General features: G+C 43.6%; 1 protein-coding gene and 1 long non-coding RNA gene across 3 annotated transcripts; one reads left to right on the top strand and one right to left on the bottom strand.

Moving 5' to 3' along the window:
- Positions 1-2,065: 2,065 nt before the first annotated feature.
- LOC136749287 (putative helicase mov-10-B.1) lies at positions 2,066-19,063 on the bottom strand. Of its 2 annotated transcripts, none has more exons than XM_066703425.1 (22): positions 18,158-19,063; positions 17,734-17,782; positions 13,745-13,920; positions 13,233-13,474; positions 12,852-13,101; positions 12,212-12,352; positions 11,730-11,892; positions 11,442-11,593; positions 10,301-10,471; positions 9,557-9,704; positions 9,230-9,391; positions 8,919-9,022; positions 8,589-8,686; positions 8,332-8,430; positions 7,967-8,075; positions 7,635-7,752; positions 6,844-7,035; positions 6,179-6,253; positions 5,044-5,169; positions 3,890-3,978; positions 3,592-3,704; positions 2,066-3,291 (listed from the first exon to the last, which is right to left on the bottom strand). In XM_066703425.1, the coding sequence occupies exons 1-22, from the start codon at positions 18,283-18,285 to the stop codon at positions 3,230-3,232; spliced, it is 2,967 nt and encodes a 988-aa protein (XP_066559522.1). In that variant the 5' UTR covers positions 18,286-19,063; the 3' UTR covers positions 2,066-3,229. The 2 variants fall into 2 exon arrangements, with proteins under 2 accessions (XP_066559522.1, XP_066559521.1); XM_066703424.1 differs by having other exon boundaries at positions 17,734-17,833; positions 18,158-19,062.
- A 4,289-nt stretch (positions 19,064-23,352) lies between these two features.
- On the top strand, positions 23,353-24,019 carry LOC136749286 (uncharacterized). Its single transcript, XR_010816728.1, has 2 exons — positions 23,353-23,627; positions 23,775-24,019. It is a non-coding gene; the product is annotated as an uncharacterized LOC136749286 (long non-coding RNA).
- Positions 24,020-24,772: the final 753 nt, after the last annotated feature.

The following is a 24,772-nucleotide window of genomic DNA, read 5'->3' as shown; positions in this document are numbered from 1 at the left end:
ATCAACCTTAAACTGCCTTCCTGGCACTAAAACAATGTACTAATAAGACATGATCAAGAGATGTTTAGAAGACAGATCCAACCATCTTGAGCTGACCAGTAAATCATTTTATTAAAACTAGTTTGTTTTGCCATTGCTGGCGTAACACATGCAATGATGTTTGAGTTCCCTGTGTGTCGTTCCAGTGTGATGTCAATTGATTTAAAATGTGAGATATCAGAGTCTTGGCCAGAATGCAGGATCCATTACAACACAACGTTTGCTTTTTCACCATTGCCCTTAATAAACACTGGAGCAAATATCGTTGGTTTAGTTGAACATTGGAATCTATATATTTTTTAATGCTTTTATTTTAAAATGTTCTATGTTGGGATCAATTGGGGGGAGTGATGTAAAGCAGGTCATGTGGAATATTCTGACTTTTGTGTTTTTGGACAATTTTGCACAATAGATTAACTGGAAGGGTTTTAATGCTAAGCGTTCATTTTCCACAATGGCTCTGAAGACCATGATTATAACATTTACATATTAGATATATATTCTATAATAATACCTATAGATGGTATAAACATGATTTATATCTCAGCACCAAATGATGTCATAAACACTTTCAAGCCAACCAAGACCCCCATTACTAGTGGGTTGAATGCGTATTTACAATTCCTGGCCTTTATACAATGATACCTCACTCAAGCAGGACGCATTTCGGGACATTTGAAGCACATATATGCAGAGGCAGGGTTGTGAGATTTGTTGATTTGTCTTTGCTTTTGAGTATTTCCCACATTAGCACCTCCCCCTGAAACCTGCCCTGCCAGCTTAGAAACCCCTGCACCTGTTTCTGCTGGTTTTCATACCAACCGAGCTGTCAATTTCTCAGATGAACATTTATCTGAAAACTTTCCAAGTGCAAAGCAACTGAAACGTTCAATTTAGGGCTCGATTGACTAATTGCTCTGAGAGAGCTCAGCTGCACTGAAAACCAGCAGCAGACACAGTAGTGCTCAAGGACCAGCATTCAGTCATTGGTCTCGTAGATAAGGTGGATAAATCCCATGATAGCTTGCATCCTACAGTGTTATTTGAGCATTTGGTCAAATTAAAATACCTCAGTCATGACACTGACTAACTTTGTTATTCTTTCACCACTCAATCAAAAACTGAACAACTTATTAAATTCAATACATAATTATGAGGCAACACTGTGTTGGGAAAATCCCCCAGATCATGGACTGTCTATTAAATGATTAATTAGTTCAATTTAAAGATCAATGCTATGAGACTGACTCAACAAATTACTGTGTTTTACAGGTTTGGTACATAAAAAACCTCACTGGACAAAGTGCCATAGATGAAGAGGTGTGTAAGCATACGATTGACTGGTTTATTGGTATTAATTAAAGATCTTTATTTCATATTTGTATAAATTCTGTATCTACAGGTTTAATTTAAAAAGTAATACTGTAAAATAAACAATATCTATCAGTAGATTTTATTGATAGAACCATTTTTGTTCAAGTGAAAATTGTTAATACAATTGATTAAAACATTTTGCTGAAGTATTGCTCAATGCTACATAGGATTATTTAACATAATGTAAATAATATAAAAATGCCAGTCTAAAATTAAATTTGCTATGTTTAGATTATGTCTAGCTTTCCTATCTTCTTTTACACATTTTAATCTCTAATAAATTGCATAATTGTTGGTTAGGGCTTTTTAAACCATACAAGTTGTCTTCTTGGATAAAGGTATCTTCAAATAACATAAATAATAATAATAAATTATGCCACAGATACATAGGCAGTGAAGTAGGTGTTGTATTGGAATGGATTTGAGTCAGATTAGGGGTATATAAAAGGGACAAATCTAACAGTTTATGGGAAGTGGACCAGCACTGTCCCATATGTCTACGTTCTGGCCCAAATCCAGTAGCCACATTTGGGTCAGAAGATGCAGACCGGTTCTGGCCTGTTTCTTGATTAATCCTAATCCAAACATGGAAATTATTTCCAAGATTAATGATCTGTATTCCCTAAAATGGGAAAAAAAAAAAATCAGGAAAAACAGTCTTGAAAACTTTATTCGCAGCAACAGCCATTAAGACAAACCACACGAATGGACCGGTGACATCAAACATCACTTTTTTTGTCTGTTTTTTAAACTATGACAGTGCAGAATTATTTGTCACGTAATAAATATGCAACCAGTCACATCCTTTTATAAATAGAAAAATATATACTTCAGGACATCCTAAAATACAGTAGGCATCGCTGAGATATCAGCTCTCTAAAACAAACCCGGGAACCCGGGAGACCCGAGTTCACAAGATACGCGTCACAATATCGTATTCAATCACTGAAGGCCTTGAAATGAAAATCAAATTCAAACATCTATATAGTATTTTTGTAAAGGACATTTTACCTAAAATCTATTCATATCCTCACAGATTGCTTTACTAGTATTGCCCATTTGTGGGACACTATTGTACATCCTTCCAGTCAACTACTAAAGCAGACAGTAACACCCTATTCTCCGGTCATCTTTAAATTAAGATTTCGGATATGAATCTTCAACCACAAAAATTGGAGGAGGTTAAAAACACGCCCAACAAACTGGGCTGCTGGCAAATCAAAACGACCCAATAGCTGCTACTCTATATTACTATAAGGAATACGTTTCATGATCCTGACTCACTCCAACGTATTCCTTAAGGCACTGGATTGCATCAGTATCTTGTAATGGATTGTCGAGTTTTCCTTCAGTATAATTAAGATTCTTTGGTTTACAAGTTATAAAACTCATTCGCTACGAGAAGCACAAAGGCATTCGGACACCAAGATTTTATAAAAATTTAAATCATTTTTGAACTTTAATGTCTAGACTAACAAAGATTAAGGCACTTAGGCAACCTGTGGATATTCACCCATTACGATTGGCAACGTCTGAATTGAATGTGAATTTAATGCGAATTGAATGTGATTGTGAATGAAGCCGAAGCCATTAACCAGGTTTACTGTCACTGGTGTTCCCTGTGTGAAAATGTTGCTCTTTTTCATAATTATCTGTGCTGCCGTGGGGTGTGACTGTTCTCATTGAATGACTGCGTTGTGCAACTATTTGCAGTGGTCTCTGTGTGTACTGTATCCAGATTGCTTCAGGAATTCATGATGTTGAACATTGCAGGACCTGCGTCAGCGCCCCGCTGGGGTGGCCGGAGACGGACAGCTCACAGATCACTCCTCCACTCCGGCTCCAGCTGCTGCTGAACGAGACTGGCATCCGGGGCCACTAGGGAACAGAAACACAACTCTGTTAAGTCGACACACAGTCTGCACTTAGTCCTATCACACACAGTCCTATCTAGACTCACGTACTGATCCCAATCTGACTTGAGGTGTGAATGGTTGAATTGTGGACCTCTCTGCCATATCTCACAGCCATATTTCTGTCAGTTGAGAGGTGGGCGTCTCTGACACAATGCATCGATCACAGTCCAGCGAAGCCAACTGCGCTGATCAATTGCTCTTCGGTGACAGGTGGCAGAGCTCAGACTGCAGGAAGTAGGAAACGTCCATTGACATGAGCTACCTGGAGGTTCGGCACTGAGGTTCAGATCAGCCAGGCGGTCCACAAGGTCAGCCTCCTCCTCCTCGATCACATGGCCGTCGTACCCTCCTTCATCACTGCAGTAACAGATGAACCTAGATGCGCAGCAAGATACAGGACACTTTACACACAGAGGAAGCCCCTGCAGCTTATGATTTTAAACCATTTATTTCTAAAGAAAAGCCAAGATCTACAGAGGAACTAAGAGCCAAGACTTGAGCCTGCGAGAGACAAACAGCGGCAGGATAGACAAAGGGGAAGATGGGCAAACCGGTCTTACTTGGCCCAGCTCGGGTCCTTGAAGAGAATAATGGGGTTTCCCACCACGATGAGGAGGGCCTTGGCTCTGGTTATCGCCACGTTGAACCTCTGTGCGGAGAGAAGACATGACGGTCAACACAACTGTATGGGCTGTGTGTGAACTGGAGAACGGAGGGGTGGTCACAGAGAGATTTAAATTCATTCAGAACTCATTTCTTTCATCTGTCAGGCACCTTTTGACTGCTTCCCAAATATTACCCACCGTATATTGGATCCTCAAATTGCAAGCTTTAGGCATTCAGGGTAATGTAAGTAGATGTGTATATGGTATATAGTCAAAAGTGTAGAATTGAGAACAAGGGCAGTGATGTTCAGACTGTACAATGCACTAGTTAGAGCTCATCTGGATACTGTGGACAGTTCTGGGCTCCACACTTCAAGAAAGATATCGCTGCTCTAGAGGCAGTTCAGAGGAGAGCAACCAGACTTATTCCAGGTCTGAAGGGAATGTCCTACTGAGAGACTGAGGACCTGAACCTTTTCACCCTGGAACAGAGGAGACTACGTGGGGACTTGATCCAAGTCTTCAAAATCATGAAAGGCATCGACCACATCAAACCAGAGGAGCTTTTCCAGATCAGCAGGGACACACGCACCCGGGGACACAAATGAAAATTGGGTTTCAAGGCATTCAAAACAGAAAACAGGAGACACTTCTTCACACAGAGAGGCGTCACAATCTGAACAAACTCCCCAGCGATGTGGTTGAAGCCCATTAAGGTTTGGGAACATTAAAAATAGACTGGATAGGATCCTTGATCACTCAGTTATTAATGGACACCAAACGAGCACGATGGATCGAATGGCCTCCTCTCGATTGTAAACTTTCTTATGTTCTTATGTATACCGGAAATGTGACTAAAGCACCAAAATCTTCCAGCTTGGTGCTGTTGTTGAAATTACAAAACACAGTTAGAAATAGGATCCTGTTTTTGAAAGACAGGAAGAGTTTCACCATCATGAGAAATAAAGTGGCTTAAGCAATGGACAGGAGTTTACAGAACTGCCCTATTGAAGGAACAATACAGTGTAAACAAACAGGAAGTAGAGGGAACAATACACAGTTACGGATCTTCTATCCCACCATCCGGCAGCAGCGACAGCAGCTCTTACCTTCTCGTTTTTCAGGAAGCCAAGGCTGAAGTCCTCATCCATCTTGACATAGGACTGGTCGCTGCGGACTGTGGACACGATGATCACCTTCCGCTCCTGTCCCTGGAACTCCTCCACAGAGCCCACCTAGGGCACAGAGACACGCTCACACACACGACTCGTGACACACCGACACACGACATTACGACCCACGTGACAAACTCTCACACGCGACGCACAGCATACTCACACACGACACACAACAAATTCACTTGTGACACACAATACACACACACGCGTGCACGCACCAGTCACACATGTAATGCGATATACTTGCATGTGACATGCAACAGGCGAACACACACGACATCATGCAACATACAGACAACTCACACAAACGGCACGCGACACGCAACACCCAACACACACGCCATGCAACACACTCACACATGTGACACGCAACACTCACACAAGTGACACGCACGATAAAACTCATACAGGGAACATACACGAGACGCATAACATTCATACACACACGACACGCAACAAATTCACACATGATATGCAACACTCACACACGAGACACACAACACATGCTCAAATGCAACGTGACATACTTGCACACGTATCACGCAACAGACAGACATGTGACACGCAGCAGACGGACACACGCAACAAAGACGCGACAGTCACACATGCAGTGACATACTTGCACACGCGACACCCAACAGACTGACATACGTGACACCACCCAACATACACACAACACACTCACAACACGACATGCAACATACTGACACACGCGACATGCAACATTCACACATGCGTCACGCGACATACTCGCACACGAGCCACACAACATACTCGCACAAGCACCAGAGAACATACTCACACACCATCCCTTCCTCCAGTGCCTCCCTTCCGCAGCTCAAACCATGTGATCAGGTGATATAGGTGGAGGAGGAAGACACTCGCTAACTGTCCTGCTCTATCTATCTCACTTCAGCGGCTTAAATACAGTCAATAAAGCACCGATGAGCTCAAGCATATCGGATGCGAACTCTCGTTATCTGGAGCAATTAAACATACATCCCCTTCAGAAGAGCTCAGTGAACTGATACAGGTTAGGCCTCACAGTGCCGCGCGCCACTCATACCTTCAGCTCTTTGACGTTGTCCAGTTTCTTAAGATCTGGGTCCACCGAATGAATGGCTTTTCGGATTTTCTCCACCTACAACACCCCCCCCAAAAAAAAAAAAAGAAAACTGTTTAATGAGGAGCTCTGTAATAAAGCTTTGCAGCCCGTCTATAAAGTGCTGAACTATTGCAGTAACAGATTAATAAAATACATTAATAAAAGTGAAATGCCAAACGGCAACAGAAAACAAAATAACAATTACTCACGTGGCATTTCCGTGTTATTTAAAATAATCTGTGGCGAAACTTCCCCCCATTTTGAGAAACACGTCACAGATTTACATTTCATTGTGAGCACTTCTACGGGTAATATAGATATTTTAATACACAGTCAGCTGGTCTTATTAGAACCTGTTGGATCTGAAATATATTCCTCTCTCTGTGCTCTCCCCAGGAGCCCTTTGACATGGATTCATCATCCCTCAGGCTCTTAGATAGTAAGCCCTGCCATCATCATAACCCCTGGCATAAAGATAATAGCGTGACACCCATGCAGACAAACAACAACAAATACCAGGAGCGTTAGGCAGCTGCCAATGGCTTGAGACAAGCAGAGGGAACTGGCCAAATCTCCCAGAGTGGCCCTTAAAGAGGCTCGATCCTTCGACAGAGAGCCCATCTCACCTGCTTCCTGTATGGAGAGATGATACCGATGTCCTTGGGGGAGAGGGTCCCCAGGCCCTTCTTGCCCTGTGTCTGCAGCAGATTCTTGAGGTAGGAAACCAGGACGTGGATCTCGTCCACGTTGAAGAAGGACGGGCTGTTCCCTTCTCGCTCGTCCTTGCCCAGCACGCCATGGAAAATGACCGGGAAGCCCTGGGGGATTGGGAGAGGGAGGAGAAGAGAGAGAGGATGTTGGTCATGTAGAGGAACCCACACAAGACTGTCCTGGACAATATCAGCCCGATCGACTGATGTGCTCATCTTTCGTTTGCCACCGTTACCTCATAAGGCCAAATACAGCAACAACATAAACCAATTACACAAGACCAACTTGCATATCTTATGACAGGCAGGTGAGCATGTGCGAGCTAATTTCACAGAATGTGGAATCATGTCCCTTTCCGCCTGGGTAACGTTTAATCAGATATATTTTTCTTCTCCTTTACAGCAGAGCTCAGTGAGCCAAGGAGCAAGTTGCCTTGACCCTGACTCTGTAAGAGATAATTACAGAATCGAATTAAGAGTTCAGAGAAGAGTAACAAGACTAATCCCAGGGCTGAGCCGTGCAAGATAACACAATGGCATTTGAGTGCTTAAGGCTATTCATCTCAGAGAGCAGAGGGGTTGGAATCGACACTAATTGCTGGTGCTTGAAGACGCGCAGCTCTGCAGGTGGATGCCAGGCCCAAAGCCAGACGGTTTCCCCGCACAAACCTGCCGGTCGCAGTCTAATCGGTCATCTTCTCTCTCACCTTCTTGGGAAGATGCTCCCAGCTGCAGTAGGAATTGCGGAGCATTTCGTCGGCAAACACCTGCAGCTCGCCGTCGTAGAACATCTCGTTGGGGATCTTCAGGATCGCTGGATGCGACCTGGTGGGAGAAGAGCAGGGTCAGAGAGACGTTCCCACAACTTTTAAACAACCCCGAACCACAGTCACACCCATCGTGAAACGGACACAATTGTACTCTCATTTCAAAGACCATCTAATGCTCCTAAGAACACAAGTAAATAGAAAAGGACAAGGAAAATATATCAGCACAACACAATCTGTAACACTTATATCGGTTTATGACGACTGACTACCTGTAGTTGCGGAGAAGCTTGGTGACGAATCTGCGGTTGTATTTTCCAGTTTTTGGATGCTTCTGATACAGAGGATTAGTGGTCATCAGTCTCTCCAGCAAAGACATGCCTACGGTTTATACAGATATGAAAAGAGGAGGGGAGAAGTAAAATACAGAGATAAACAGAGATAAAACAGGTATATTTATATCCTACATTCCTATAAAAACATTTTTTAACTCAAGCAGCAGATGAATGAAAGATTTTGCCTGCTGAAAAATGTCTTAATCTGCAACTAGTAACACCACTAAACTAAGAGCTATTCTATACACCACCACAGCTGCACGTGGTGTCAACTGTGTGTCGCATGCGTCTCCGATTCTCACCCAGTCCGTGCTGAATGGCCATGGGGGACCGGAGGGTGGGTCCAAGCTGCTTGGGGTCTCCTGCTAAAACAAGCTGCCCGCTGTCTCCATCCAGCAACCCTAGATCATTCACAAGACATCTGTTTAGTCACCTATTGCCTACGAGGCTGGTGTCACTTTCTGTCCCACCTGAAATTGTCATAATGTGAAAGCTAGAAAGCGACTAAAAGACATCCTGGAGAAAGTCTCGGTGCCAATAAGCAGGTCGCAGCTCTCACCTGCCATCCCGATAACACACTCTGGCTCCACGGTGTGTCCGGCCTCATCCACGAAGATGTGCGTGAAGTGACCTTTGGGAATCCCTCCCGACACCAGCCTGCCGACCACGGGAATGAAGAAGGGAAGGCATGAACACAGTGAGAAATCGAGGAGAAGGCGAGAGAAAAACACCTTTCAAAAGTGTGGGATTGGGAAACAGCTTCTGAAACGGCAGGTGATACTATCAGAGCTCAGAGGAGGGGTAAGAACTCAGGGGTTCGAAGTACAGGAGTATAAATATACAAGAAGTGTGTGAAGGCTCGACGATGCGGGAGAGGAAGGAGGCCTACCATCCGGCCGTCACCACGGTAGTGATGATGATCTTGAAGTTCATCAGCTCTTCTTTGGAGGGATACACAAAACAGTCCTGACTGTGGTCAAAGTTGGAGCACACCTGCAGGACACCAAGCACAAAGCGCTAGTGAAGACAAACTCGTGTATCTTGCCTGCACTGTACCTGTAGCTAACAGCAGAAGGATTGTTTATGCTGAAAAAGGCAAGTTCGCAGTCTAGGCCACAATACAACAAGGAAGTCTATACGAGAGCGTTAGGTCCGATGTGAAAAAAGGCTCCTCTCAGGCCCGCCCGTGGATTTACTCACCTGCAGCGCGACGGGCACGGTTGCGGGGTCGCGGCTGCTGGCATACATGCGGTAGATCTTGTGGTGATCGACGTGTGTGAGTAGGCGTTCGCACAGGAGGTCCGAGGCGCTGTTAGAGGGGGCACAGGCCAGAACGAAGGACTCGCTGTAACATTTGTGCACCTGAAACAAAAGCGGACACCAACATTATAAACAGACACCCTGACGGACAGGCAAGGGGTCAAAAAACTGAACACAACAGGGTCATATTCATAAAATATGACCATTAAGTTGCATTAACACCCGCTTTTTTTTTTTTTTTTTTTTATGAAGAAGACCTCCAGACACCTGTTTTATGGCTTCGACGATGGTGACGGTCTTTCCTGTCCCCGGGGGTCCGAACACCAGGAACGGGGCGGGCTTTGAAACTCCAGCCACGATGCAGCGGACCGCCATGAACTGCTCTGGGTTCTTCTCCAAACTGCTGTCGTACAGTCTGCGCGGAGACATTCAAGGAACCGTCACCGTGTGGCTCTCGCACATGTGTGCAAAGATTACACGCGGGACTAAGATTAAACTCTTGCGTGTCCTCAGACTGTGGATGTGAGCCTCGGTCTCTGTCAGCAGACACACAGATCAGTCTGCATGGGGCCCGAGATCTCCTGCAGACGTAGCGCAGCTGCTGCTTCTGTGGAGTGACCTCGATCACAACCGCACAAGCCAGGACGAGGAACACCGGGTGATTTATTAATCAGGCTCAAAAGTGGGGAGAACAATAACACGGGATGCCTACAGACAACGCTAGAGTCAGTGTTGTCTCTAGAGGGTCATTTTCAACTGGAGACTGAGGAGATCATGAGACGGAAAGAAGAGCAGCTGACGGCAGATTTACCCAGGATTCCCTTTCCCTGCTAAACACTGCCATACCAAATGCTCTCAAACTCAGTTAAGAAGCCTGAGATATCGAGCAGCTTATGTCCACAAAGCTGAAGGTTGATAAAACCTATAAATAACTCAACTCACTCCGCTATGGGAGTCTGCTTTCCATCGGGGGCAGCTGTAATGACAGCCCGAGGTGCCCAGGACACTGACCTGAGCTCGGGGAGAGCCTTTTCCGGTGCCGTGCACTGGCTGGGGAACAGGACGTGGCCCAGCCGGTTTCGGACGGCCAGCTGGACAGCCCTGTGCTGCAGCATCAGAGGGAAGCGGTTGAAGGTGAAGGTCACGTCAAACTTCATCTTCTCAATGAATTTGTTCAACAGCCTGAAAATAGAGTACATGCAAAAATAAACAAACAAACAAAATACTCCTTACAATTAGTGGACAATCGGGATTTTCTCAACGCGTAAAACATACACATTTAATTCGTCTGTTGTGTAAGATCAAATGACTTGTCCGTGACAGTAAAATGGGCACGAGCATGGAAATTATAGATGGGTTAGAGCACCTAGCACAACGCAGAGCAGGCACAAACACAGGAGCACTTTGTCTTAAAGGCTAAAACAGGACAAACCGGTTATTTCCACCTGCACTGTATACAACTGGTAGAGGTTGCAGAACTTCTCGGCAGACAGCAGTCCAAAAGCAACAAGTTGATTACGAAAATATAAATACAGGTTCATGTGGAGTGCTGAAATAACTGCAGATGTGAGCTGGAGAAGCCTTTTTGCATCTTCAGAGATAGATTTGCAGTCTCAAGCGATCAGAAGTGACTACACTTTGTTAAAATCCAATTGTACAAATACAATTACCATATGCATATGCAATTAACTTATGCCTGAGGCGACTTATTGCTGTCGGAGTGGTGTGTGATGTGCTGAAAACTGCTTGTGCCGCTGGTCAAAAGGATATCAGTCTTTCCTGCTGGTCAGCACACTCCAGGCAGCAGATGTTATCAAAGCCATTGTTTTGAGTCAAAGACCTGTGTTTACAAGTCCCAAAGCACACAACCTTTATACTGTTTGTGCCAATTGAAATAACCCAAAGACAATATTCTTCTCCAATACATTAATAATTAAAGTATCCCCTAGAAAGGAGTAAGTATGAATTAATCATTGCTTTAGAAAACAAACAAAACTACTAACAATATAAATATAAAGTAAGTACATTCTCCCACTGCAGACTTTACAGCATTTTAAGTGGGGAAATTGAAACAACGACAAGCAAGACAACCCAGTCAGCGAAGTTTCTCCAAATGCACAGTGCTCTCAGAGTTGAGGTGAACCAGCCTTACATTCTGGAGAAGCCCAGTTTGACCTGGTCCAGCTCCACTTTGTACACGTAGCCCTTGTACTTGGTGATGGGCTCGACCTTCTCGCCGCTGATGGACACCAGAAGGTGGTCCCCTCTCAGGACAGAGGGTCGGTTCTCCGCGACGCCGGGGACCTATGGGCATGTAGGGCAGTAAAAATACAACTCCCCAACTTCGATAGCTGTTTCTGAAGAGTGCAAAGTAATAATTATAATAATAATGATATGACGGACAGGCTTTGTGAACGCGGCCCCTAGTGTCACCACTTACTCTAAGGATGAGAAGTCTCTTGTCTTGCAGGTTGGTTCTCATCGGTTGCTCAGTCATGTCGTACTTCCTGATGTCCACCTCCATCTGGATCTCCTCGAGGTGAAGGAGCAGCTGAAAGCGCCGTTCATAGTTCTCAAAGTTCAGCTGAGAGTCCAGGAGCGCCCTGAGGACAGAGCGAACAAGAGAGACAGAGCGTCAATGCTACACACGTGCATCTGTCCGAGACAACATCGAAACAATAGCCCCTGTGTGGTGCAACGGCAGAGCAGGAAATCACCCTGATCCGACAAAGCTCAGCTGTATTCCAGTGTGAGGACATGCAAATTTGTAAAGTCTGTGTAAAAATACCACCCTGTACATTATTTCTGAATGCAGAATAAAGTAAAATAAAGCAACAACTGCTCAATAGAGGCTTCCGCTGATAGCTTTGTTAGTAAACCTCACATGTTCGAAGTCACAGATGGAATCGGCCGGGCACTCACTTCATGGGACCACAGTGCTCTCGGGTCGAGGGGTAGAAACTGTCCGAGTCCTCCAGTCCCACCCTGGCCAGGGCCTTCAGGTATTTTGGGTAATTGTATTTCTCCAAGTTGAGCACCACCTTCAGGCGCCGGGCCCCATTGCTATGGGACAGGAGAGGAAGGAAGGAAGGACTTTATCTCAAAAGCAGACCCTGTCAAACAGTGCTCCTCAAACCCAGGCCTCAGACACCAGCATCCAACGGGTATCCTTAAATCGTCCAACCTAGGAAAAGGGTTTAATTGCTTCTCTTATGTGGATAATAAACCATGAACTCGTTAAGATCGCAGCTGGAGTGAGAACCAGAAGCCTCGACGGGAGCAGGAGGCGAAAACGTTTACTATTATCTCTTGTTCGTGTACTAAAAGTAGAATTAAACCCCATTAACGTAAATATTAGCTTTTAAAAAATGCTGCTACATATCCCGCAGTGTGACAGGCTTGGTGGATCCACTCTAAAACGGTAAGAACACCTCAAGGTTGTGTTTGGACACCTGTACTGTTTCTAATCATAACATCATCGTCTTTGGTTATGGTTTGTGCAGCTTGGAATAACTTCAGTTCCCAACAGTCTCTGAATGGTCAGGAGGCTCAGCTCGCGTACCTCTCGGGCGGTACTCCCTCGTCCACCGTGATTTCCACCGCCTTGCTGATCTCTCTCTGGTAGGGTCTGTAGGGACTCTTCGGGCCCAGCTCTGCTTCCAGATAGCTACTGACCAACATCTCCAGGGTCCGCACGATGTAAAACGGTCTGGCGTCCGCCGGGGAACAGTGCTTGAACTCAAAGGCGATGGTGATTGGGAAGTACCCGACGTAAGGGACACGGCAGTGCACCTGAATTTCATAGCTATCCCCTGAGGAAGATAAATCGAAAGACATGTAGTTATACATCAATAGAAGAATGCTTTTCGGGTTGGGAGATTTCCATTTTCTCCGTGTAAGTCATGCAAGACGATGTTAGAAAGATCCACAAGTTTCCCCTTACCTGGGATTAGGAGCAAAGGCTGGTTCCTGGTCACTTTCTCTTCGTCCACCAGGGTGAAGTAGCGGAACCGGTGCAGCGATGTGTACAGTGTGAACTGCACTGGGTCGGGCCCTTGGTTCTTAATGTAAACGCGAACCATGTGGGCACTGTTACTGGGAACAGCTCTGAACCGGATCTTGCCATCTTTTGTCTCGTGGTCCGAGGTGATGACAATTCCCTCCTTGTCCGCGGTGTAGTGCGATCTGTGGGGACATTACGGCAGTCGGACTGATATTAGTCAAAGGAGGCCCCTGTTATACAACAGCTCTACTGTCATGACTTCCTTGCCACCATGTAAATAATCAATCAATCAGTTTTAATCTCAGCAGACACAAAACCTTTTAACAGATTAAAAGAACAAGATGAGAGAGTGACACAATGTAACAGTAACCCATAGGGCACAGAAGAGATAGCAGCCACTGAACAGCCAACATGGGTCCGACATCGAGACGCTTATTCTTAGAGGCAGGCACCTATTCTTTTGCAGATCCTGGAGGATATCTTTGGCCAATTGCTTCTTCACCGGCACCTGCACGGGGGGGGTGCCGACGGGCTGTTCCTGAGGAGTCCCGTTCACCGCTGGCGGCAAAGAACCGGAGTCCTTCTTCTTGCGGGGTTGTCTCCACTGGTCTCCGTAGGTCACGCGATCCTGCAAGAACAGACTGCTGATCAAAACCACATTTACAACATGAAATACAGACCACAGAGGGCTGTGTACTGCGGACAAACTTAACCAAGAACAGATCACAATAATAGAACTGATAACGTTTTATAGGAGTCTCTGGCTACGGTTATTCTTTAATTGGACTAAAATCTTAATCTTAAAAGTGAGTCTAGTGAGGGTGATGTATTTTTGTCTGCCAAGTATGTGAAACCCCTCTACATTTCCAGCAGCATCTTCAGACGTATCCCCATCGAAGACCGTTCTGCTTTGCCAGAGAGACACAGGAAAAGAGACATCTCACCAACGGTAGACATGCAACAAGCGACTTTCCTCCTGCCAAAGGGAGGACTATTTTTAGGGATCGCGACAGCAGTAATTTCCATTAAGAGTGAGCTATACCAATCTATCCAGAACCCAAGTGCAAATGTTCATATTATAGTGGTGAACTACAGCACCCAACAGAAGTGAGAGGAAGCGAACAGACAGGTGTGACAGTCCCGACCACAGCCCCTGACACTGTACCTTGCTTGGACTGCCTTCGCGGGAGGTCCCTTTTAACAAGACCAACATTTGGTCAATGGAATACTAGAAACAAAAATGCATTTATTCTCTGTTAATACTGCAGCCTGAGCCGGCGTGGGTACACGGTCTACATCGAGGGACAGGGCTACAAACATGCACAGAGCAGGACCACGGCAGGACTGGCTGTGTTCACAGAGCTGCTTTTTGAATGCAGTGAACTCCATTTCCCACACACCCACCACTGCAGCACCGGACAGCGGGCTTCATGTTTTACTTTCACTATTGTACTGCTCAGCTGAGAGTAAAGTGCCATTCTTTCTAAAAATGGTCCACCGTCTTTAATATATGACTATGTACAGCTATTACTTTTATAATTGCATTGTTTAATCTGTGTTCGCGTACACTGAGGATCTGTAATACAAATGTTGTCGGAGGCCTTTTAAACCCTGCAGGTTCTAAGAGTAGTAAGTGGATATCTTTCATTTACAATCCAGCCGTGAAAGTGTCAGGTTATTTCATATTTGGCACAGTATTCTTGCTGACATTTGAAACCACAAAAGCTAATGCCTAGACTAGAACAGAGCAAGACATTTCTTTATTTTCTGTTCTGGTAAACAGGCAACTGATACTGCTATAAAGGAAACCAAATATTTCCAATTTCCCTTAAAGTCAAAAACAGAAACTTGCCTCTTTAAATGTTTACAATATCACTTATGGAAGGACTAACGGCACTATAAAAACTAAACCATACATTGCAGGAAATGATTCATAATCTTTCCGAGATCACTCGAGCGCACATCCTGTTTCATTTGGCTCCCAAACCAAATGGCGACCCTTTAATGATTTCTATCTCACCAACCTCTTGCTCCCAAGGTTTTCCCAGATGATGAAAAATGAAACCAGTACTTTGACAACTAGAAAAAGTGATTCAATGAGGATGTTTTCTTTATTATTTCACACTGGTATCCATATAAAAATGAGCAGACACCAGTCTACTGTCATCACTGGTACGCAAATGAGAAGCATCAAATATCACATCCTGCCTCAGGCGGAGTTTGGGGATGTCAGTATAAGTAAATTAACCAACTTAATTTGACTTTCGGCTCAAAGTTCAGTTGGTTTGATGTGGCAGAATCTGATTATCAAATTAAATAATTCAATGACAACAGAGAAGAGAGGCCGACAGCCCAGCAAAAGAGCAGCAGTTGTGGATCAACACAACACTAATTCATTTTTCTACCTATCCTTCACACCTATGACTTTCCAGTATTGTTACGCTGTGGCAATTTTGAAGTACATTCGAAACTTAAAACTCTATCACAGATATTGACTTCTTTAACCACACAATATGTACACGAGATTGCAGCTCATAAAAAACGGAAACATCTGCATATTTTCATCCCTCAAGCAGGTTTCATTTTTGCTTCGGTTCAGTAGAGTTTACAGTCTTTTCGGGGGAACCTACAGTCAACAGAACTGGTTTTTAATGCTTGAACTGGAATTCCTCAAGATGATACTAAGAACATAACCCTCAAATAACAGGACTGTACTAATTGCATAAACAGAGCCTTGCCCTAAATACGTAGCTGAATCCAGATGATTAACCTTGAAACACTGCAGTTCGACAAATCAGCAACACTTAACACAAACAATGCTCAAGGGTATTTTGGGAGAAACTAAATAATCCTTTTCAATGGGATGACAGGAACAGGTTCTAGCTGCCTAAGACTCATCACATGATAATAATATAAAAAGGGGGAACACGCCCTCTTCCCTAATTAAAAGTCACACTGCGAAAGTTGAATGGAGCAGGGAATCATATCAGTGATGCACATGACATTTACTCACAGACTGGTGTGGCACTAAAGATGGCAGAAAGCTTTTCTTCAGCTCAATTTGTTCAATAAAGGTTTTTTTAAACAGAAACATTCATTAAAATCCAAAATAATCACTTTTGATTTGGGTTTTATGTTCTTGGCTGGTTATATGCTGGTAAAAAGTGATAACAGTAGTGCTAGTGTCACTAAACAACTAACAGCATTAACCCAGAGGAGACACATCAAAGAGGCTTTTACAGTACAGAGATCCCAGGGAAACTAGTATGTTCGGGGGTGAATTATACAAAACATGAGTTGACTCAAAGAACATGCCCAGACAAAAAAACACCCACTTCTCAGAAAGGGAACTTTACACTATGTACGACAAATACATGTATATACAAATATATACTATGGTTAAGAATCAAATAACTCCTTATATTCAATCCTGGAGTGCATTTCTCACCCTCTCTACACCCAAAACCACATCAGATGCTGTAACCATAAACAACTGGGTTCGCATTTTTACACAGGCGCTACAGTTTCTGTGGGTTTCATGCAGTGCCTGAAGAGAGAAATGTCCCGGTTTAAGACACCAGTCATGGCACCATTTCATACTTTGCACATCAATTTTCACACATGGACTGAAACATTACTGTGCCACTGCCCTTCGCCGAAAAGGCTTTCCAGTTCAAAACTGAAGACACTTAAAAAGTTCAGTTACAGATCCAACTGTGAAACTTTATAGAGACCATAGAGTAGGATGTTTAAGAGCAGAGTTACTACACAATCCATTACGGAGAGCTGTGGGACCAGGGCTCTGGACTGGCTCACACTTCTGTCAAACAGAGAAAAGCAAACGCACTCAATACACTCATAAATGTCACTTATATAGGTGGTGTCAGATGGGGGAAAATGTTAGTTTGCAAATAATAATAATAATCAGAAACTAATATATGAATAATTAACCCACAAACAAATTATACCCCCCTTATACTTGCAATAAGAGATAAATGTCTAATGTTGTGAAAGAGAGATCTTTGATCCGACATTGTGTATGTCTGCACAAACAGAAAACAGCACAAATAATAACTGGGCAGTGAAAGGAGCTTTTGCACGGAACAGTGATCAAATTACAAAAACAGCACAGTTCAGTACATGTTTGGAAAAGAGTGACTATTACTGCAGGGCTGTGCATAGAATAAGATGGGTAATTGAAGTTGTGAAACTAAAGCAAGTTAACTATTTATAATGTTTTGCTCATATTTATTGTATAATAATAATAATAATAATAATAATAATAATAATAATAATAATAATAATTACCTTGTAAAAACAAACAATATGGGATTTTTAAACAGAGTTAAACGTGATATATAAAAGATACCAATTTGGACAAAACGTGATAAAGAAATTAAACATGAGGAATTGAAGTCAAGTTACAGTTGTTTCTCCTCACCTTGGTTCTGAACAGCACTTGTCCATTGCTTATTCTGCATTTGTTGAATCTGAACAAGGCGTAGGTAATGTTGGAAAAAGTGGGGCGCTTGACCCCATCCCTGTAAAGAGGAGAAAACGGGTGGGGGGTCATTTTAATACACATTGAGCGCTTCTCTCTCTCCACCACACTTTATTTCAAAAACAAGAGACGTCATTCATGCAAGCTCTTCCATGATGCCCAAGTCAACAAGGTGCCAACTTGAAGGCGCACCTTGGTTCTCATAACCATCATCATCATCATCATTTTGGTGCGAGATATTACCAGTGCATCAACTTCCAATCAGACCACAGACAACCTAAACCTACTTACTTTATAAACATACTTTATAAACACCCCCCCCCACACACAAACACACACACACACACAGACTGAGCATCTGTACCTGTTTCTAAACTCCTGGTCGTAGATGCACTTCAGTTCCTCCTTGCTAGTTATGGAAGTCCTTTCAGTCCCACCCAGGAAAGCGATGAACTCTAATCCAGTTATATTGTTATCTCTGAGAGAGGGCATATCGAGGAGTATGTCTAGTCTGGTCTAGTCGCCTCGGTGTGTGTGTGTGTGTGTGAGAGAGAGAGAGAGAGAGAGAGAGAGCAGCGAGCCCCGCAGCGGGTCTGATAGCCGGTAAGTCGCCGTGGTTTTGAAAGCGGCTGCGGACGGCTCGGCGGCGCTGATGACGTCAGCCAACGAGCTTCAACAGGAGCCGGGAAATGCGGGACGCGTTCAATCGGAGGAAACGAAACTTAAGAAAGGGAGCGTCGTCCATGAGACACTAACCTTTGCATTACACCGTTTCATGCACAAGCTTTCTGCTCACACAGATACGCTCGGCCAGTATGAAGTACTATTTGCAGTCTGGGTTTGTTTGCACTGCCAGTCCGGTGCGTTGACTGACCGTAAATCTTGTGCCTTGGCCACGATCAGATGAGATGACCCCTAACCGTGATAATGTACTGGACGCGTGTAATGCGTTGGCACTGCTGCACAAAGTGCCACGGGGGTCGCTGAGGTGGGTTAGTGCTATAGCTGCTGGTGCACCATAGTGTCCCATGCACGGCAAACGTCCAACTGTGTTGTTTGGGGGTTTTCGTTTTGGAGACGGCTCGCACTTGTCTGTGCTCCCACAGTCCGCAGAGGCGCGGCGGCGCAGCAGTTGCACTGTAGCGTGAGCAGGTCAACGCACTGGCGGGGTTTGCGGGGCTGTGCAGACAGATGTGCGCTCAGCTGCGGGACGTTGCACTTTGCGTGCAATACCAACGCAACACAGTTCACTTCACTGCAGTCCACACAGCGCCCGGCCAATTCCAGGACCTGGGGTGTCGTGTCTTGCTGCTCTTTCTCTTTTCTTGCCCCCCAGGACGACTCGATTGGCAGCTGAAAGCTTTTGAGTCGAGGTTAGTGATGGAGAGGGGGACCCAGAAGCCCCTGCGAAACTCCACCTCGATTTCGAAAAGAACATGAACGCGTCACCAATACAGGTGACTCGTTCATTCGACCTCTGGATTAAATGATATTAAGGATAATAAAAATCATGTCAGGTGCACAGGCTTAGAAGTGGGTCCATAGAGAGCCAGGTCCCCAGTGACAGTCTGGACCTTGTGCATACCAGACTGGACTGGTCATTATAGTGGTTTTAATTAAATACATCTTCCATAAAACCTACAGTAATGTATATTTATATAAACTACTTAAATCAAATTCACTCTAATTGCCAACATTAGAATAAAAGTAAGTTTGCATTTCTGTTGACTTCAGCCCGGGTGCAGCCCTGATCAGTGATGTGATCATAATACCATGTGTGATTCATATTCATATTGTAAAATGATCCGTGCAACTAAGTAAATACATACATGCATCACCACTGCTGTAGTATTTTGACCGCAGTCAAATACACAGACTCCCCATTGATCTGCCCCAAATAGCACATAACCCTTCAGCTCGGCAGGAGACAGACCAGAGCAGAGCATGGGAGGACCAGGGAGGACATGAGTGCTGGGGAGGATAAGGCTGCCATGAAGTCCAGTTGTGTTCTGGAAAGCCAGGAAGATCACAGCCAAGGGAGGAGGCCACACTACACAGCCAGGGAGACGAGCCGTGTGCGGCTGTGTGTGTGTCGTGCTGCGGCTCCTCAGGATGACTAACTGAAGGACTGTCAATCACAGGGCTGGGTGTCCGGGGTTTGCTTATGTGGATTCTGTCAATGTGGAGCTGCTGTCATGATGGTTGTTTCTTAGTTACTGTTGTTTGGACAAGTACAACATACTGGCACTGTGTCGTGAATGGGAGAGGTTTGTAATCTGGTGAGTCAGCTTTGACTGGCATTGAGTAACAAGAAACAGGCGCTTCGCTATGTGCATCACACTAAATTATTCAGCTTTCAGCTTTGCTTTGCCACATTCTTCAGTGCCTGTAAGAGTGGAGCAGCATTGCACTGCAGGGCCATTGGAAACACCAGGATGATGATAATAATGATAATAATACTACACTGGCATCCAAAGCAGTCAGATATTTGAGTATTTTCACTGTGGTGTGTGTAGGACTGGGTCAGTACAATTCCTGAGCTTTCCCAAAGACAATACTGGCCATTTGGTGGATTATCATTTTAAGTGTTTTTTCCATAAATTCCAATTACAATGCAAACAGGATCTATCTGACAAAATGCAATCTATCAATTATAACTTTATCTATGGAAAATAAAAGTCCCAGTTTGGCAGATGAATCACTGCTGTGTTATTTTCTTTTCGTTGCTGAGTCATTTTTATTGAAGGAAAATCACATCTTTACAAGAATGAGGCAGAGCCTTCATACAATGCACTAGTGCACTTATTTTGTAAGTCACCCTGGATAAGGGCGTCTGTGAATAAATGAATAATAATATTAATAATAGTGAGGGGGAACAGGTTTTAACCTACAAGGGGGTGGTTTGACAATGACATATAATAATCAGTATCCTCATAATATAGAATAACACCAAAAAGTAACATTTGCTCAATTACTTAAAATGACAGTTTGTAAAGAGGCTCGTTTAGGGGGATTGCCACTGGTCTGCACCGCTCTGGTCTGTAGGAGGACATCTTTTGATTGCTGAGAATGGAAACTGAAAGTGCATCTCCTGCTTGTGCAGCGCGGCAGGGCAGTGGGGCGGCATTCCTGCAGACCTCCAGGACTACAGGTGGTTTCTGTGGATTCTTTGCCAGCTGGTGTGTTTGTAGAGGAGGGCAGGACTGACCTCTGTACTGGTTTTGTGGCTCTAGTTTCTCTTTCCCAGACACTGCCTGGCTAAGATAAGACCCATTCCTCCAGAATTGAGCTCCATAAACACTGATTACAACACGGTCAGCATTCAGTGCATTAGGCCGTGAGTTTAGCATTGTATTCTTACTGATGTAACGCATGGACACTCTTAGGGCTCTCACATAATGTTCACTTTGTTAAATATGTATTATTTACATATCTAGTCTATTTTGTCAAAACTGAGGCCTGTCATTTCTATAAAGGGGCCTAGAAGTTAGGTCACAGTTTGGGTTTTCGCTACATTACTAGAAATGTTTGTTTTGAAATTCTAAACTGGAATTGAAAGAAACAAACAGAAGTTTTAGTTTTTATGTTACATGCTTTAATAAACAGAACTTGTGGATCAAGGTTGGATAAGATAAGCCCTTTGTGGATGAAACCGGGGGGTCTGTGGCGGCTCACTCAGAAACCAAGATTGTGACGTTTCTATCCCCAGATCAGCAATTAGTGCCAATTATTAATAGACAACTGTGTGGGTCTCTGATGGTGTAAGTTTCGTTTCCCTGATTTTCATTTTATTTTTTTTAATCTTGCCTTGCACACAATTCCATTATCTCTATGGCTCCTGTTCCTTTGATGGTTTAGAAGTTGTTTTAATAGCCTCATTAAAATTAATTGCAGCTGTTTGGGTCGACTGTATCGATACCCCTTGATATCTGTATCCTTGTGTCAAAACTACAAAGACACTGCGCACCACTGACTTGTGATATGATTTGTATGGACGTCAAGGTTTTCTTTTCCCTGCATACAGAACATTCTTCGTAATTTAAAAGCAATAGAAATGCAAACTTATTTTTATTCTGATGTTGACATATAGTTCCCTTGTTTTCAGTAGTTTATATTAATATATTTATATTATTGTAGGTGATAAGGCAAATGTATTTATTTAAAAGCACCACTATATTTTCAGTTGGTCTTAGGAGAGAAGTGTAGACTGAACCAGAAACGGACTTGCTTTTTCTTATTTAAAAAATCGTCTTTCTGCGGTAAATGTCCTGCAGTGAAGGACTGCTGCTCAGTGCTCACAGGCTCACATCTCCAATGCGGTCAAGTACTGCCACCGTGTGGGCGAGAAAGGACATCGCTGTATCAACCAAACAAGTAATAAATGCAACAGTATTCTAAGAGAATACAAATGTATCATTTAGATGATTCAAATATGACAAGCTCCAGGATTTTCCAGCTCACATCCTGTTGCGATTTCTTCTTCAAAAGGTGAAGACTAAGACAGTGCAATGTAATCCTTATTTAGCAGACTTCATTGTCATTTCTTAAACATCTAATTTCTTATATTAGCTTTAGGACTTTATATCACCGACGGCCTCCACCCATAGAAAATCACCTGACGTGTGGAAGCAGTCTCAATGTTTACAATGGATCTGATACACTAATAACCTGGAAAATGTTTCTGAAATTTATTTTTCTTAAACGGTGAAGAAACATCTCAAGCCCTGTGTTACAATTTCCAATTCCCAAGATCTGTACTATCCCTTGGAAAACAACTTTTTGTAATGTTTGTTTGTGTTATGGACTGTGTTATTTTTTTTTGTACATATGAATAATAAATAATTGTATGCTAACTATAAATAATAATGTTAATGTATAATCCTTTGTGGATTTAAAAGCACAGGTTTACAAGATTTAATTCTAAAATGTAATAGCAATTTCCAGATACATTGTAGAAATTACACATTTCCATTGGAATTACATTGAATCTCCAGTTGTTTGTCCTCTGACGGTGACAGTGATTAAAATCTAAATGCAGATTTCCAAATTAAATCATGCATGACTCACTTCAAAAAATAAACTATATATATATATATATATATATATATATATTCTGTTATGTACACTTTGAAATGTAATAATCTCTGTTGTTAAGAAAATGTTCCCCCTTTTTCCCATTAGGGGGCAGGATTGTGGAACAGAAAAAAACAAACATTGTTGATACGTAATGCTAATTTGTAATCCAAACTGAGATGTATTATAGACTTCATATTATAAATTAAATGAAAGAGGACATCATGTTTTCACATTTTGTTGATGCAGGCAGATGACATCACAATGCCCTACATTCCATAGAACTGAGAACTGTGACATCAGAGTTCCAGAACTATATCACTGGCAGCCCGGCCTGCCTAGTCACTATTCTGTGTTTGACAAGCCAACTGACTGCCAAGATGCTGTCGAGATTGAAGACCTTATTGACGGTCTATGGCCTTCTGCTGTTTGGTGGGTACACGCTTTACCCAGAGCGACCAACTGCCCTACTGGTGATCCCAGTGGCCAATGAGGTTGCCCTGAAGCTGCCGCCACCACAAGAGGAGCAAAGGTGGCTTCAGAATGAAACCCCGCGGGACGAACAGGCCACAGTTGGTGATGGAGAGATCTACCCCCTTAATGAGGCTGTTAAAGAGGTGTTTAAAGCCCTTCACAGGTGGTGGACGGTTCTCCCAAAGGTGCCCATGGTCTGGTGTGTTATTCTTGTGGATGGAGCCCACTTCCTCTACATTGTGATTCAGATGCTGCGCTGGACGAAGAAGCACCTCACCCAGAGAGTGGTAAGATATGACCGCCATACAGATGTGAAGGAGTTATCCCTTCTCCAAACATATTAGTATCTCAATATATGAATGTAAATAAAACAATGGAAACTAGCTTTCACCCATACCTCATTAAACACTCATGTGTTGCTTTTCTTCCCCCAGCACGAAGTTCCCAAGACTGAGACCCCGTCCCGCCCCAGCTGCCAGTGTTGGGTCCGTACCAAGAGAGCAAGCGACCCTGAGCTGCACCGCATTCGGAGATGGCACAGGATGAAAAGGAGGAACAGAGCTCTCGTGTGTGGATTACAGAAGACGTTCTCCACCTTAGCTGAACTCAATACCCTCCCCCAAAAAACCTGAATCCCTTTAAGTAGAATCAGATTAAATAAAAACCTTTTGGATCAAAATCACATCCCTGATCCATGTTTTCTTTCTTGGAGAACAGTCAAACCTCTTTTCGAGTGTGAGACCTCCCTATGTTGCAGGTGAACCATCTGAGCCCCGCGGTCACGACTGACGGATGTCCTTCAGTGCGTTTATTTTGTGACATGCTGATGTAGCCTAAGGGCTAAAGGAGTAGGATTTCTTCAGCTCAGTTGTATTGGTCTAGGACCTCTTTAATAAGTCAAAATGACGTGCTAAACCTTTTGTAAACAATGTTAAAACTATAACTAAAAGAGAGAACACAAATGTTCACATATATAAAAACTTTCCGTGAATACCACTATTAAAAAAGGTTCAAGATACACAGAAGGGAATCAAATCATATTTACTATAATAATTTTACAGTAGTAAAGAAATGTAATAACTAAACCAAAAGAAAAAACAAACCTAGCGAGTCTGACTTATGCCCTTTTCAGAATAAGTGTGGGATCATCATGTGAACACTGCCACTCATTAGTCTGCACAGATAACCGTTGTATCTTCATGGTCCTCCTGCGTTTCATCTCCAGCTGCTGGTGTTAGAGGCTGCAGCGCTTATGTAACCGATAACTGAACTTTAGGTGTAACCCCAGTGTGACATTCACAGCAATGTGCAAATTTATTACAACACCCGACTGCTTGTGCGGTTTGAACTGATATCCAAGTGAAATGAAACCCGACCGGGGATGCTAGAGCTGAAATTCACAACCATCTCATGTCATTTCTTTCCCACAAGA

This window comes from Amia ocellicauda, chromosome 5 (assembly GCF_036373705.1).
Source record: "Amia ocellicauda isolate fAmiCal2 chromosome 5, fAmiCal2.hap1, whole genome shotgun sequence".
NCBI lineage: Eukaryota > Metazoa > Chordata > Actinopteri > Amiiformes > Amiidae > Amia > Amia ocellicauda.
The sequence above is the reverse complement of the archived record's forward strand: the minus strand, read 5'-3'. Positions and strand labels throughout refer to the sequence as shown.